This window comes from Corvus moneduloides, chromosome 8, assembly GCF_009650955.1.
Source record: "Corvus moneduloides isolate bCorMon1 chromosome 8, bCorMon1.pri, whole genome shotgun sequence".
Taxonomy (NCBI): Eukaryota; Metazoa; Chordata; class Aves; order Passeriformes; family Corvidae; genus Corvus; species Corvus moneduloides.
The window spans coordinates 20,904,613-20,920,293 of NC_045483.1; the positions used below are offsets into that span (position 1 = coordinate 20,904,613).

General features: G+C 45.6%; 1 protein-coding gene across 2 annotated transcripts in view; it reads left to right on the top strand.

Annotated features, from left to right (window-relative positions):
• The window catches only part of ZSWIM8 (zinc finger SWIM-type containing 8), a 56,562-nt gene extending 44,321 nt beyond the window's left edge, over positions 1-12,241 (top strand). The window contains exons 17-26 of one of the 2 annotated variants that reach the window (XM_032115704.1): positions 186-338; positions 1,320-1,542; positions 1,715-2,004; positions 2,761-2,984; positions 3,736-4,218; positions 4,808-4,976; positions 7,233-7,406; positions 8,827-8,946; positions 9,899-10,077; positions 11,215-12,241. In XM_032115704.1, coding sequence (XP_031971595.1) covers positions 186-338; positions 1,320-1,542; positions 1,715-2,004; positions 2,761-2,984; positions 3,736-4,218; positions 4,808-4,976; positions 7,233-7,406; positions 8,827-8,946; positions 9,899-10,077; positions 11,215-11,418 — 2,219 coding nt within the window. In that variant the 3' untranslated portion in view covers positions 11,419-12,241. The remainder of the gene's footprint in view (positions 1-185; positions 339-1,319; positions 1,543-1,714; positions 2,005-2,760; positions 2,985-3,735; positions 4,219-4,807; positions 4,977-7,232; positions 7,407-8,826; positions 8,947-9,898; positions 10,078-11,214) is intronic. The other variant, XM_032115705.1, reaches the window with a different exon arrangement.
• The last annotated feature ends 3,440 nt before the right edge of the window (positions 12,242-15,681 follow it).

Below are 15,681 nucleotides of genomic sequence, written 5' to 3' on the forward strand. Positions count from 1 at the left end.
ATGTTCTTGGCCGAGTGTCAGATGATGTGCTTAATAACTGAAAGAAAACTGAGATAATCCTGCTCATAAATACTATTCATTTTATAAAAATTCTTTACCTTTTGTTATTTATATCTTTTAAATGGCCATGTCTGGTTTTAGAGATACAGAAACAAGATGATGTTTACTGTGTGCTGTTTATGCAGAGAGCTCTCAGAGGTCTCCCTGTGAGCCAGCTGCTGAGGCCACTGTTTTGAAACAAGAAGGAAAGGTCCCCAGTCGTCTGGCCCTTGGAAACCGAGGTGGATACAATGGGAGATGCTGGGGTTCACCTGTCAGGCAGAAGAAGAAACACACAGGTGGGAATGGACTAGTTCATACAGCATCTAGTGCTCTGTTAGGCAGTCTGCTGGGGTTTACCCCTTGTTCGCACAAGAGAGCCAGAGAGGAACTTTTTACAAGGACATGTAGTGATATGACAAAGGATAACAGCTTTAAACTGAAAGAGGAGAGATTTAGATTAGACATTAGGAAGAAGTTCTTTATTGTGAGGGTTGTGAGGCTCTGAACAGGTTGCACAGAGATACCCCATCCCTGGGAGTGTTCAAGACCTGGTTGGATGGGACTTTGAGCAACCTGTTCTGTGACTCTGTGATTTTACTTGTCAGCCTTTCCTGTACAACAGAAGCAGCTGAGTGTCTCTGAGATGTTTGACATGGACAAATAAGATTTGCTCCATAAATTTCCTGCCCCTTTCTGTATGGCAAGTTAATATGCCATTCTTGCACCAGTTACGTTCTGTGTGATGGATTAGATACCTGGAGCTGAATGATTGCTGACTCTGGAAGTGCAGCACTGTGCTCCTGGATTCAGAAACAAATTCAGAGAAGCCGCTGCCTCTCTACACTTCTCTTGGAAAGGGTGTAAGTTAGAGGCAGAGGATGTGAAGGTTGTGCAGCATATATCTAAGGGGTTTTCTTCTTATTCGTATAATCTGTGGAACTTGACTTTGTATGTATATTTGCTTCTTGTTGTTATACTCTGCCACAAAGCTTGGCAGGTGGATTGAGGGGCTGTGATGGTGTGAAGGGGAAAAAAGATACCTTGTTCTTGGACTCTTCTGCATTTTAATGCAAGAACTACAAAATGACACTGATGTCTGTGGCCAAATTGATTTGATTTAATCTCTCTTATTTTACAATGAATGCCTGCTAGCCGTAAGGCAGTTGCTGACATAACTGATCTTAGTTGGTACTGCAGGTAATATGATTAGGAGTTTACCTACCTGCATTACATTTACCAACCCTGGTGATGTTTCTGTGTTGGTTCTGGTGTTGTAGGCATGGCTAGTATTGACAGCAGTGCTCCTGAAACCACCTCTGACAGTTCTCCAACACTCAGTCGGCGTCCCCTACGTGGGGGCTGGGCAACAACATCCTGGGGCAGAGGACAGGACAGTGACAGCATCAGCAGTTCTTCAAGTGATTCACTGGGATCTTCCTCTTCCAGTGGCAGTAGGAGAGCCAGTGGGGGAGCCCGTGCAAAGACTGTGGAAGTTGGCAGGTAATGAATGCAGAGAGGCAACCTCTAAGCCTGATGTTGGGGACTTGGCACGTGTGCATCAAGAAACAGTTTATGGGGAAAATTTGCTTTGTTTCCTCTGGACCCCAAAGACAGGAGCTCCAGCTGGCAAACTTGGGGTACTTGTTGTCTGAAAGATTCCTCTTTCTTCTAGGTATAAAGGGAGGCGGCTGGAGAGCCATGCTCCTCATGTCCCAAACCAGCCCTCAGAGGCAGCTGCTCACTTCTACTTTGAATTGGCCAAGACAGTCCTTATCAAAGCAGGTGGAAACAGCAGTACCTCTATCTTCACCCACCCTTCCTCCAGCGGTGGGCACCAGGGACCACACCGCAACCTTCACCTCTGCGCCTTTGAGATTGGGCTGTATGCACTAGGGCTGCACAACTTCGTGTCTCCCAACTGGCTCTCTCGAACTTACTCGTCCCATGTCTCTTGGATCACAGGTTACAGCAAAACTTTATTGGGATGCTTACTTCTGGGCAGGAAAGGGGGGTAGGGAAGCAAGCTGGTTCTTGAAAATGGTGATGCTGATGTGCTGTAGGAGCCGTGTAAGCAGCTCACACAGCTGCAGTAGTTGCTGATCAGCAGTGATTTACACAGTGGTGCTTATTTTGGCCTGGAAAGTTCTTGTGACCTCTCTCTTCTTGTTGGTACTGCAGCATGCTTCAGTCTAAAAAGCCCACTTCTCATACAGAGACGGTCTTTACCTCTCCTTCAGAGGTATGCTGAAGAGACAGGCATTTGTCAAGTCTGAACATGCTCTTTTGGCTGTGTTCAGTTTTCACGTTCCTCCTCCTTCTGATTGCACCCATACCTACTACCTATCCATATGGCTTCTAGAGGCCTAAAAAAATACACTTTTGAAAATTCATGTTTTCCTGACATGATGAAATAGACTGATAGTCCAGACTGCTTTGTGGGTACTAAAATCAGCTATAGCAAGTACTTTTTGCTATTTCCAATGCATTTTAGCTTAACTTAGGTAATGGTGTCCTCACTCACCACTTGCTCATTGAGGGCTCTTGTTTGTCCTGTGTTTTGGGAGGAAGCACCTAAATTTCATGCGACCCCTAAGGGAAGCAACTGGGCTCTGTCACTGCTCGAAGGAAGTGAAGAGTGCACCTGCTGTTGAGAGAAAGCTGACTGTAACTGTGCTGGGCATACAGTGGTGCGAGAGTCTCTCTCACTCTTCCTCTTAGGGCAGGCCATGGAGATTGGTAGCGCAGCCTTGAACATCTTGGTGGAGTGTTGGGATGGACATCTAACTCCTCCAGAGGTGGCATCATTGGCAGACAGAGCTTCACGGGCCAGAGACTCCAACATGGTGCGGGCAGCTGCTGAACTGGCACTCAGCTGCCTGCCTCATGCCCATGCCCTGAACCCAAATGAGATCCAGAGGGCTCTGGTGCAGTGTAAGGAACAGGTAAGCATCACATGGCAGTTGCTAGTGGAGGCTGATTTTGATGCCATGATGATTTTTTGCCTTTTCTTTTATACCCCTGTTATACCTTTTTACAACTTCTGTATTCTTAGTGCTTTTTGCCTACATTCTTGGACTTGTTTGTTCAGCTGAGAGATGAAACATTTTAGAAGCTTCGTAGGTAGGGGTTAGGGTGCCCCGGACCCCAAGGTCCTCTCCAGAACCCATTCTGTAAACTAAGATAGAACCATCCAGGGGAAGGTTCCTGGGGGGGAGGGGGGCCCTCATTCAAGCCTTTCACTGGGGAATTTTGGCTAGATATGCTAATTAGTAAGACCTGTAATGTTATACCAGATCTTTTGGGGGTGCATTGCAGTGTGCATTTCAGTGCATTCAACCTGGACGTAATGCACCTAAGGATCCTTAAAATAAATACCAAGGTAAAACCCCTTTTTCCCTTCTAAGAGTGTTTGACTCTTGATTTTAAGACCAGGAAAAGGCATCAATTTCTAGCATCAAGGATGTGCTGCTGTTACCTGGGGGGTTGACTCCTTTGCTACTGCACAGCCTTAATCCTGGTTCTCTGGATTTCTTATGTTTCATGAATAACACTGGTTATTCTGCTGCATAGCATCTGGCTGGTCCCCATAGTGTTAGTTGTTTTAGAGTGCCTTATACTTTTCCCCTCTTGTAGTTTTTCCTTCTTGTGTTTCTTGTTTTACATTCTTGACTTCTTTTGTTTCACTGCTCCCAGGACAACCTGATGCTGGAAAAGGCCTGCATGGCCGTAGAAGAGGCAGCCAAAGGAGGTGGTGTGTACCCAGAAGTCCTCTTTGAAGTAGCTCATCAGTGGTACTGGCTTTATGAACAGACTGTTGGTGGGACCCCAGCCCAGAGAGAAGGTGCCACTGGCTGCAGCGCCAGTGGCGCACGGGCTGCGTCTGAAGCAGCGCGTGGCTTGGCAGACAGCCGGGTGACCTCAGAGCCGACCACGGTGACAGTGGCAGCTGCAGTAACTGCTGCAGCAACTGTCATGCCAGTGATCTCTGTGGGGTCAACCATGTACCAGCAGCACACAGTGGCAGGGCCAGCAATGGCACATACACACACACAGGGTCTCCACCCTTACACCACCCTTCAGACTCACATCCCCTGTAATCCCCAGTATATTGGACACACTATCCAGCACATGCCACGCCCAGCTGTCTTCCCGGTCCCTGGCTCGGCGTATCCACAGGTGAGTTTTGGCTGTGCACTGTGACCTTGTGTGTCTGCTTCTGGGGGAGTATGTTGGATTGGGGAGAGCATGGGCCTCAGACCTGTCATGACTTGAGATCCAGCTTCTGCTCTCACTTGCCAATTGATGACACTTACTTTGGCCCTCCAGCTCAGCATTTGCACAATAAGGAGCCTTCTATGGCTGCATTTAAAGTCTCAAGAGAATATAAAATATAATACATCAGTAGTTTTTAATTTCTCTTGCTCTGAAGTTTCTCAGAAGGCACTGAACAGAAAGCTTGTTGTCTTGAGAGCTTGCAGGCTAAATAGAGACTATGGTGGGAAAACCAAATAAAGGTTATTTTAACCTTTGCCTATTTGTGATGGTCTTGGAGTGGTTTTCTGCAAACCGACTAGATTTTTAAAAGGAGGAAGAACAAGCAGATGTAATGCTCTTGCGGTGCAAGGTTGTTCCTTTGCTTTGTTTTCCTGTCAGACTGGGCCTTTGAACCTCTGGGGCTTGTGTGGGGACACGATGTTGTGAAGTACTTCTAAATGGTCAGGCAAAATAGACATTACTTGACATTGTAATGTACCTTCTGTTTTAGGGTGTCCATCCAGCATTCATAGGGGCGCAGTACCCTTACTCAGTAACCACACCGTCACTGGCAGCTACAGCAGTGTCCTTCCCTGGCGTGCCCGTCCCCTCCATGACGCAGATTGCGGTGCATCCCTATCCCAGTGAGACGGGACTGTCGCTGTCTTCCAATGTAGCGTGTAAGTTACAGCTCTGGGCTGTGTAGCAGAGGTTTCTTTACTGTGTCTCTTAGCTGTTCCCCAGTGAGGGCCTGTTCCTTATTGATTACAGGTGGAATGAGGGTTCTTGCACTGAAAAGTTCTGGCTAAATGCACGCCGTTCTAAAGGTGTGCATGCTCAGGGGTACTGGGATTTCCAAGGGGCCTGATACAGCTAGCAGAGATAAATTTCTGTTTAGCTAAATTTCCAGTCTGAGATTATTTAGGCCTCAAGACTAAAACATGTTTGGAGCCCTCCTGGCCCATCTGACTTCTAACCTGTAAAAACTTTATTCCCGCTCTCCTTGGGGCAAGGTGAGCATAGACGATCTTGAGCAGAATCATGTGATTCCTTTTGGTCAGATGAACAGAGTGCAGGAAGCAGGCAGACTTCTGCTACAGAAGCATTACTAAATGTCTTTCCCTGCCTGAAAGGATTGGAGGCAGCCAGTGCCCAAACTGTGGAACACGCACAGAGACGACGGATGTCTTGTCAGAGTCATGTCAATGGCATTTGGAATGGCTGCTCATGTGTTGTGCTGGGGCTTGAGTGATGGTGAAAACCCATCAAGTAGTGTCTGGCACTGGGACAACAAATGTTGACTGAATTGGGGGACATGCTGTCATTGCCATGGAGTTTTGCACCAGTGGGTCATGCTTGACCCCAATCTCTGTTAACTCCTCATTGGAGAGGCTGTAATACTTGCCTGTTTTTACAGTGTTTTGCAACTCAGTAGGTGCTGGAAGACTGGTATGTGCAAAAATACTTGAGAGTTGTGTTGGCCTCCGTCATATTCAGAGTATCAGGAGAATGTTTTCAGTTATTTTTTATCCTGTATTTTGATGCTAAAAAGCCACCACAAAAGCAAATAGAACAGTCCTGAAGGCTTTAGGATCTGACAGCTGCCAGCCCTAGTTGTAGTCTGATGCTGTGACTTTTCATTGTGAGAAACCATTTCTGTACTCCTCCAAAGAGTTATGAGTCTTTCAGAAGTGTGAATTCATCCTAGAACACTCAAAATACTGAAAAGAGAAAACAACCCCACCCTTTCCAGTTGCCATTGTTTATGGCTTCCATAAACTTGTTTTCAGTTCTTGCAGTACTGTTTCACTGTTCCTGAAGTACGTAATTATGTGGTGATGCCTGAGTTCTGGCAGTAATTTAGCTCATTCTTATGGGTCATTCTCCTTGGCCAGACTTGAAACGTAGTATGAATTTTGCCCCACTTTGTGGGTTGTTTGGCACTCTGTCTCCTTGGCTGAGGAGGTCAGACAGATCTTTCCTTGGAGACACATTGTTCTCAGGTATTCAACTATTCAGTAGCAAACATGGAAGGAAAAAGAAAAGGAACTTAGAGCATTGCTCAAGCCGGTGTAGTAGCACCACAGAGAAGCCATGAAACAAGGGTAACAATGTGCACACACCTAATGGCATTTCTGCTCTGAAGTTCTCAAGCAAACCTTGGTTTTTACTCTTTGTACTTTTCTTGAGAGGGACAGATAAATTTGGGTCTGTTGTCAGAGTGCAGCTTAGTGACTCTGTTAACTGCTATTGGTACAAGTTCAGGTGGTACAGTGCAATGGATTTGCACTTGAAACCTGTCATTTCCCTTGATTTTGCTCATACTAGTTAAGTGTCTGAAGGTGACAACTTCTCAAGTCTCCTTGCTGTTTTTACATGCTGCCAGTGTGTGCAGTGACTGTTCTTTCCAAGGATGGATTGGAGGTCAGCCTCCAGTAACAGTCTTCCTGAACAGAGTGACAGCTGTTGTACAGCTGAAGTGGAAGAACCTTGCATTGTTGGACTTGATCTTTGAGTGACTTAATACTGTTCCTGCTCAGTAATTTTCCTAGCAGTTTCTCATCAGGTGTAGACATACACATGACTGTTTCCTTGGACAAGAAATCAGAACCAAACATTTTATTTAATAATAGGAAAGGCCTTTGAATCAACACATACATGTAAACCATGGATTTTGTGCATGTTCACAAGATACTGCAGAAGAGATGGACACATGTAACTGACCCCGTCAGGCCCAGCTTGCAAACAAAATAGAGCTATTCCTGGCCCATTGTATTTCAGTTGTAAGCCTGTGGGTTTTGTTTCCTGTATTGTTCTGTTTAGGGGAATATAACCCTACATTGGCAGGGGGCAGTCAGGTGAAGGAGATGATGTCCCAAGTAAACCTTCTTTTAGACTGGTGCTGGGTCCTAATGCTGCTGTTTTGCTCTCTTCAGTAGGCAGTGTCCATGCAGGATCAACGTTCCCAGCGATTCAGGGTGCTTCCTTGACAACTCTGTCCTCACAGCCCAACTCCCTTGTTACAGGGGGTTTTCCTGCCGAGGATGAGCAGCACAGTCAGCCTGTGAGCCCCCAGGGTCTGCACTACCTCCACTCTGCATACCGAGTTGGTAAGGATGGCCAAGTGGGTTTCTGTAGCCCCCTTGAGAGGGATTCAGGGCAAGGCTGCAGGTTTTCACTATCTTTGGCAGTTTTGTACTGCACCTCTTGGGGGTGAATGCACCTGAGGGACATGGGAAAAGCAAGTTGATGATCATATGTGGAGTCTAAAAATGAAGGCAAAGCATTGCAAGATTGAACAATTACTTTTCAGGACCGTCAGAGCAGAAAAGAAAGCTAAGTGGGTTAGAGCTGGGAAGAGTCTTGCCTTTCAGCAGATGCACATAAAGGAGTCTGCATAGGGCTCCAAGGATGCGACTGTGCAAATTGTGACTAAATGATAAAATGGTATTTGGCTCCTGTTGCTCATGGATGGGGCAGGCACACCTCTAGTTTAATACCAGCTTAGTCTTCAGAGGCACAAAGGGAAGTGCCCTGTGCCTCTCCAGTTAATTTGTTGAAGACAGATGCAGAGGGAACTTCTATTTAGTGAAGAGTGGGTGTGTAATTAGCATTCCTTTCCCAGTCATACTGGTTATGAGGAAATAGAGTCTCTGCCTCAATTGCCATTGGCACAAGGGTGTCAGTCATAGGGTTTGTGATTAAGCTTAGATTGTAGTAAGCTACTGTAGTAGTAAGTAGTAAGTTACTTGTACATACTTGTGGTCCAATCCAGTGGATACTTGGTGTAGGAGAAGGAAGCCTCTAAAATAAGTGAAGGAAGAGAAACAGCAAGAAAATAGAAGGAAAGCTTGACTTTTTTTGTTGAAAGCTGGAGTAGAAAGTACTTGTTAGCTAGAAAGGGGTGCAGATGTCATTTAAAATATCACAGTGGTACATGGCAAGCCATGAAGGGTGTTTAATAGCCTGAGTAAGAGAGAGGCACAGGCAGGGAAGATGGTCTGGAAGATCAAGAAATGGCACACGTTGGTATTCGAGTATTCTTTAAATGGGTGGATTTCTCTGAAGAACTGTAATGGCATAAGTGAAATGTTTGCAGATTGGCAATACTGCAGCTCAGTGTTGGCCTGTTGTCTTTGCAGCAGAGCAGAGTAGGTTGGTTTGGGGTAGCTTCTCTGTTGCAAAATTTAGATCAAAAAGCTTTGCTTTCAGGACACCTCTTGTAGTGCAGCCTTTGGGGCTCTCTGCTTGACGCTGCCTGGGTGCTTGAGTGTCTCTTTGCAGATCTGTGAGGGTGATGGCTGAGGAGGTTTCCCAGTCTGGAGCAGCAGATCCAGATGTTCTTGCAGATGGTTCCTGTGCTGGTAGGCTCCAAGACTGGCCTTTTGTTTCTTTCTGGACTCTTTGCAGCTGTGGAATTTTCTATTGGTGAAGGGCAGGCCAGTCAGGTTGTGTTGCAGTGAGTGAAATGCTAGGCTAAGCCTTACTGGGCAGGAGTGCTGCTTGACTGTGGCTGCCCCTTTCTCACAGGGATGCTGGCTCTGGAGATGCTTGGCCGAAGAGCTCACAACGACCATCCCAACAACTTCTCCCGCAGCCCGCCCTACACTGAGGATGTAAAATGGCTCCTTGGGTTAGCTGCAAAGTTAGGTAAGGCTCAGAGCAGTACTTAACAGAAATCCACTTGCTGGGATTTGGGCCATGGTGGGAAAAAGCTCTTGAAAGAGTGAAATTTCAAAGATTGGGCGAGCCTGCTATCGATCCCGTTCCTGAGAGTGTTTCAGAAGATCCCTACTGCTCTTTCATCCACTCATTTGTCCCATTTTTGGGTTCTGTAGGCATGCTGTTGAATTTTGAGGCACTGGATGAAGTACATGAAATTGGACAGGGTTCAGAGCTTGTATCTCTTCCGTTCTATAATATCGGTTCTTTCTTTTCTATTTCCACTGTATTGTAGGTATTCCTCTTTCTTATGTATATTTATACCTTCTGTGAAGACCTTTTATAGCAATAGGTGCTCAAACCACCTACGTTTTGGGGAGCTGTTTGTTTTTACTTCCATTTTGCTCTTGGATCTTTTTTGTCAGATCATTTTTTAAATTCTTCCATAAGCAGTAAGAACTAAAAAAACCTTTACAAACAGCCTGTTTAGTGGCACAACTTCTGCTGCTCCTGCTGTTAGAGCTCCACTATAGGAAGTGGTGTGGGGAAGCTTGACTTATGTCTACAGCCTCCTTAAAGCCTGAGTGCTGAGGTATCTAGGTGCCTCCTTGATGGGCAGTCAGGAAACAATAGAGAAGGTACACTGTTATCCTTGTCTCTCTAGTTACCATGCCACGTTAGTTTTCTTTCACATCCCCTTTAAAGAAAGGTGAATTTGGCAACACCAGTGACTGAGGTGGTACCTGGTTTCTCCTCAGACCTGATGGATATAGCAGAATGTTCTCTGTCCCCATGAGTTTGCTAGACTGTCTTGCCCAAGCCTTCTGCAGGATGCATTACATTGAGAAGAAGGTGCTCCAGATCCAGGTTCTTGCTGTGAAGTGTGATTTCTTGTGTGTCTGTTATCTTAACACTGTTGTTCTGGCTTCTTCCTGTGCAGGTGTAAACTACGTGCATCAATTTTGCGTTGGTGCAGCCAAGGGGGTGCTGAGCCCTTTTGTGCTCCAGGAGATCATCATGGAAGCTCTACAGAGGCTCAACCCTGCCCATGTGCACAACCACCTGCGCACCCCAGCCTTCCACCAGCTGGTGCAGAGGTGCCAGCAGGCCTATATGCAGGTAAAGTGTGCCTTATCTTCCTGCCTGTCAGAGCTGCCAGGCCATTTGCATGCCTTGCAGGTGCTGCCTGTGTCTGCATGTACTGAGGGAAGGGGCCTTGGGCACTGGGAGCTGAAGTGGTCCATTTCCTGATGCATCCCCTCCCTCAGCAGGGACTGTAACAGGTATCACCTGCCTGTGTGGAGGCTGCATGCAAAGGAACTTACAGTACTGTTTCTGCCTTCTGCCTCCCGTGCTCTTCCAGAGGCTGGAGTGGTTTTGTGTCTTCCTCACTTCAAATGCTACCTGTACCTTTTAACTCCTGAACTTTTTCTTGGCTATATTTTCAAGCCCCCTGTCCACCCCTGTCCCTAGCCCATCTTTTTTTCTTGCCTTGTTAGTAGTAGCCTGTTTTCCTTGGTCGGCTACCATGTCCCAGGCTTTATTGAAACCAGGACAAGTATGTTTCAATGAGCCAGCTGGAATACCAAAGCTGCCTGTTCCTTAGAACAGTGCAATCGGGACACTTCACATATACTGCTTCTCCTGAATAAATGACCTAAGGGGTGATTCTGTAGCCATATTGTCCAGATTGGATTAGCTCTCCTATCACCCCAGGTGGTATTTTTGAGACACAACAGCTTCTTCATTTGGCCTCAAAAGCTGAACCTGCCAGTTTGGGGCCTTATTTGAGAAGCTGATAGAAGTGACAGTGTTAAGCCTAGAGATATTTTGTAGCTACTTAGTGTAAACTTTACTTTGCCTATGCCCCTTAGCAAAGGAGATCTGCAGTGACCAGGCTGGGTGTAACCTGCAGAATGAAAGGTTGTGAGGGTTGGATTCTGGTGGGGTAGGCTGTTACCCGGCCCTCTAGTGCTGGACTACAGCCCAATGCAGTGCTCATGACAGAGAGGGTACTTGCTATGTGCTGCCATTTTGGTGCTCTGAGGGAGCACTGCCCTTGGCTGTGCTGGGGTGTAGGATACAGCACTCCTGCTTTTGAGATACTCTTCTCTGTCCGAGCCACGAGTCTTGGGACTGCTGGTGGGTAACAGCATCATGTGACCTATTGCCCTGGGAGCTCAGTCCTCTTCTGAGTTTCACCAGCAGGAGCGTGGTGAGCAAATGCCTTAAGGCTCTTTCCCTGTTTCCATCCAGTACATCCATCATCGGCTGATCCATCTCACTCCAGCTGACTACGATGACTTTGTGAATGCCATCCGCAGCGCCAGAAGCGCCTTCTGCCTGACTCCCATGGGCATGATGCAGTTTAATGATATTCTCCAGAACCTAAAGCGCAGCAAGCAGACAAAGGAGCTGTGGCAAAGGGTCTCTCTGGAAATGACCACCTTCTCACCATGACATCGGGTGGAGCGCCACGGACACACAACCCTTTGCCCAACATAGTTGTAGTTCCATTTACACCATCCTTCCTTCTGGTGTCTTTTTTATTTTAGTTTTAACTTGTTGGAAACCACTGATCTGATGTATTTATACCATTACATTCCTCTCCAGCACTGTTGCGTGTTGGCGCTCTGCTTTGCTCGCTCTTCCTCCTCCTTCTCAGTGGGCTGCAGGCTTCAGAAGCATCAGGAAATGAGAAGGAAGTTGAGCTGGCTGCCCTGTGGTGTAGTCACCGCTTTTTTCCCTGAGCCCCGGGAGGCTGTCCTGCGAGCAGTTTGCAGTGTGATTGCGCACGTGTTAGAGGGGTTGGGGATTCTGTCTTAAATATTTATTTTTGGCATTTATAAATATGTAAACTTTTTTTTTTTGTATGGGCTTCTCTCACTCCACACACCATCTCCTGTTGGGAGTGGCTGGAACTGCTGTGCACAGTGAGTGCTCCCTCCATCCCTTTCAGCAACTCCTGGTGAGAGAAGCTGAGACTGGAATACCAGGGCCAGGGCCACCGCTGCAGCTTTCAGCAGCAGCTGAGGGCAGAGGCTGGAGCTTGGGCAGTCAGTCCTTGACTGCACTGAGCTACCTGGAGACTGCCAGAAGTGCTTGGGCTCTTTCTCAGGAGTGTCCCTCACTGAGCACTGCTGGTTCATAGAATGTTTTGATCCTGGTTGTTACAAGTTGTACAATCCTGTTTCTTTTGGCTGGGATATTACTCTCCTGTAATCAGTTTCTTATCCCTTGTCTCTTCTCGTTTCCTGATTAAACACTCGTTTTCTTAGACTGACTCTTTCTTCTCTCTGCTATGATGTTGGCAGTCTGAAGGAGCTGGCCAGCTGTGTGTCAGTGGGAGCTCCTGTGAGCCCTGGTAGGTGGCTGTTGTGCTTTGGGGAGCAGCAATCCAGCACAAGCTGGGGCCTGAAGGTTTCTTGCCTGGTACTGCTCTGAGAATGACATGCCTCTGCAGAGGCTGAGGTACGTGTTTGATGGGAGTTGGGAGAGTTGGTGGTAAGCCTGGGATGTTCTGCTTACCGTTCTGTCAGTCACTGGGTTCCTTTTCTAGTCTTGATACTGTGTGATAATGCAGAGCCTTGTATTTTCCAAGTATTGTGCAGAACAGCAGCTTCTCCCATGTACTTAGAGAGGTATTTGGTGGACTATGAAAGATATCCAGTAGGGACAGCATTGCAGAAAATTAGGTTTAGATAGCTTAAGTGTATAAGCACATAAATTTCAGGGCTTTTAAAAGGGGAAGTTAGATGACTCATGGACGTTAAGAATCCAGTTTCTCAGTAGTAATGAATTTGCTTCTTACTTGGGTTTAGCCAATGCGTTTTAGTTTCTGCAAGTTAGAAATATGTGCCTGTTTGGTATTTTCAGTGATACTCTTAAAAAATAAAGTAACTGATAGGCACAGGGCAAAACAGATGGACAGGCTCTTTTGGTTCGACTCTGTGTACTGTACAGGCCAGAGAGTATGACTGAGGTTCCTCTACTTCTGATTGTGCAACAGTAACTATTTAAAGATCTCCTTATAGCTCCTTGTATTCCTCCATAAGGTGTCTAGTTACATGTTAACTAGAAATGCAGATGGTCGTAATAATGGGTTAAATTCTGTGGTTTTTAAAGTCAAGTCTGTGTTGATTATGAGCTGCCTGTTATTGGGCAAGAATTCTGGATTTGCCTGGAGAACACAGCCTGATGATGTGTGGAAAGTTTGGGTTCCTGGAACACTTTCTGTGCTCTGCTTCTTGCATGTTCAGAACTGTGAAAGGAGCTTAGAGAAAAATGAGTTGTCTAATAAAGTCTAATCTTTTCCTTTCTAATGCTATAGGAGAAAATCTGTGGAAGAGAAGGGAGCATGTTTTAGAAGGAAAGAAGCAGAAGGGAAATGGGTAAAAGAGGTGAATGTTAAGTATCAGGAGCAGAAGTGGCTTATAGCATTAAGGATTTGGATTGAATAGGGAAATGTCAGAGCCTCATCTGTTATATTGATTAGAAAAATACACTTAGACCCTGAGCAGACAGGTTTTCAGACCACTGTGTCTGTTAATTTCTTGTTCCTGAACCATGTTCCATGAAATGTATCTGAGCAAGGACAGAAGAAAGTGAGGAAGGAGGTGATGATGGGTTTTTTGCCATGTGTCTGTGGGGTTATTGAGGTATTTTTCTTTTATAGGAGATGGGATGAGCCCTGATGGCCCCAGAAGCATTAATCTCTTGTTAGAACAATTATTACCCACTGCAGTCTTGTTAGTTTGGCCACTATTCCAGGAGTGGGAAAAAAGTATAGGCTTTAGAAATTCTGAAAAGACAGCAGAAAACCTGTAACAGAGGTTGGCAGGCAACTCAAATTTCCTTTGACTTTCAGTTAACCCATGTGTTTTTTCACTTGGAGTAAATGTTCTCCAGGACCTTCCCAGCAACACATGAAGTGTCTCCCTTTCTGGACATGTTCACCTATTACCATCTTTCTTGCCTGTGAAAATTTTCTTTTGGAGGCACTTTCCAGGAATCCGAGTTAACAGAACAGTATTTGCCTTTGGACTTCAGTGTCTTTACAGCCCATGAATAAGGTGAGTTGGAGCTGTCCTGTAATGAAATGACATGCCTGGCACCAGGTATGGCTGGAATTAGCTGAAAAGCCTGCTTCTGTCTAGTTTTGTTTACAGTCCTTACTATTTATTTGGGATTTGTATTTTGGAGAGCCCATTCAGAATTAGCCTTTTGGAGAGTTGTTGAAACTAAAGTTTTTAAATTTTTTGCTTGGGTTTGGTTTTTATCAAGCCTGGAACTGGTATTTTGGAGAATACAGCTTTTATTTTCCCACCTTATTTAGCACCAGCTTGGCTATTGCTACACAGTGCTGGAGTGCTCTCAACAGCCTTGCAAACCCCAGTCAGTGGAAATGGAGTAAAGCACTGAAGTACCCATGAAATTCTTTACCACCTCTTGGTCAAAGTTGTCAGCTGTAACAACATGGCATAAATTTAAATTAGTTTTCTATAAGAGGTGGGAAAATTGTAGTTTTCTTATCTAGATGTTAAGAGATGGGCAGGATATAAAAATGAATTTTCAGGATGTAACTGGGAAGAGAATGTGCCAAAAGCGATGAGAGTTCTCACAGTCTGTTACCACTGACTTTTTTTTTTTTTTTAAACTAAGGTGCAAAAAATAAAAGGGCAAGTTCTTAGCATTTGCTCACCATGAGTGTTCTATGACTTGCTTTTAAATCCTACTTTGCTTTTAAGCCCTTTTAAGCCACAGACCAAATGGCTCTCAGCTACAGTTTGTTTAAAATATTTTGTTTTTCTGTGCCTGAATTTAAGTGCAATTGACATGATTATGGTGAAGGCAGGGTCTTTTGGGTGGTTGTTTTTTTTTAAACTGCCTCCCTCTCACTATCCCATTACCCCCAGAATAATTCAAATGTGGCTTTTGAACTCATTTCTACTTCTGTTTCTGTTTTAAGGGTATGCACTTGGGGCAGGGTGGTGGCAGCAGCTCTCCCAAAGCAGCATTACTCTGTGGAAGCTAGAAGTGCAGCTTAGGGCTGTTCCAGGCAAGGGTTTTTATTTGAGCTGAGGACTAGTGAGTGCTTTTCCTGAGGGCACCATGCAGATGAACCATGTGTGCTGTCAGGAGCTGCCATTACTGAATAACGTTTCTGCTTCTTGTAAAGACTGACTGTGCTCTGTAAACAAGTGACTTTTTATCTTGTGGGCATTGTCTACCCGCAGTTACAGTATTCCTAACTACTTACTGCTGTCCAGGCTGCACTGCACCATTCCTTTGTTGCCATGAAGGGGATGTGAGTTACGAGGGGAAAGTGGTGGAAATGCACTAGATCTAGTACAGATCTGGTCTATTTTTACATAGCCTGCATTATAAACAGGGCCTGGGTCCCTGACATTTCCTTCCATGTCATACTTACATTGCCTCATTTAAGTCAGCCAGGAGCTTTTTCTCTGTCTTGAAAAGCACCTTTTCCAACAACCTCAGGGGTTATGACCCAGCCTGATTTATGATCATGTTACCATACGTGACATAACCGTGAGCTGGACTCTGACTGCTGGGATGGCATCACCACTATGGACCTGCTTATTTACAAGCATTTTGGAAAGACTGGAGAGCTGAAGGTGACGAAGGTGAGAAACCAAGTCTTGGAAGAAAACCACTTTTTAAAGCTAAAAATAAATTTCTTTCTGCATAGAATAGTGGAGATTA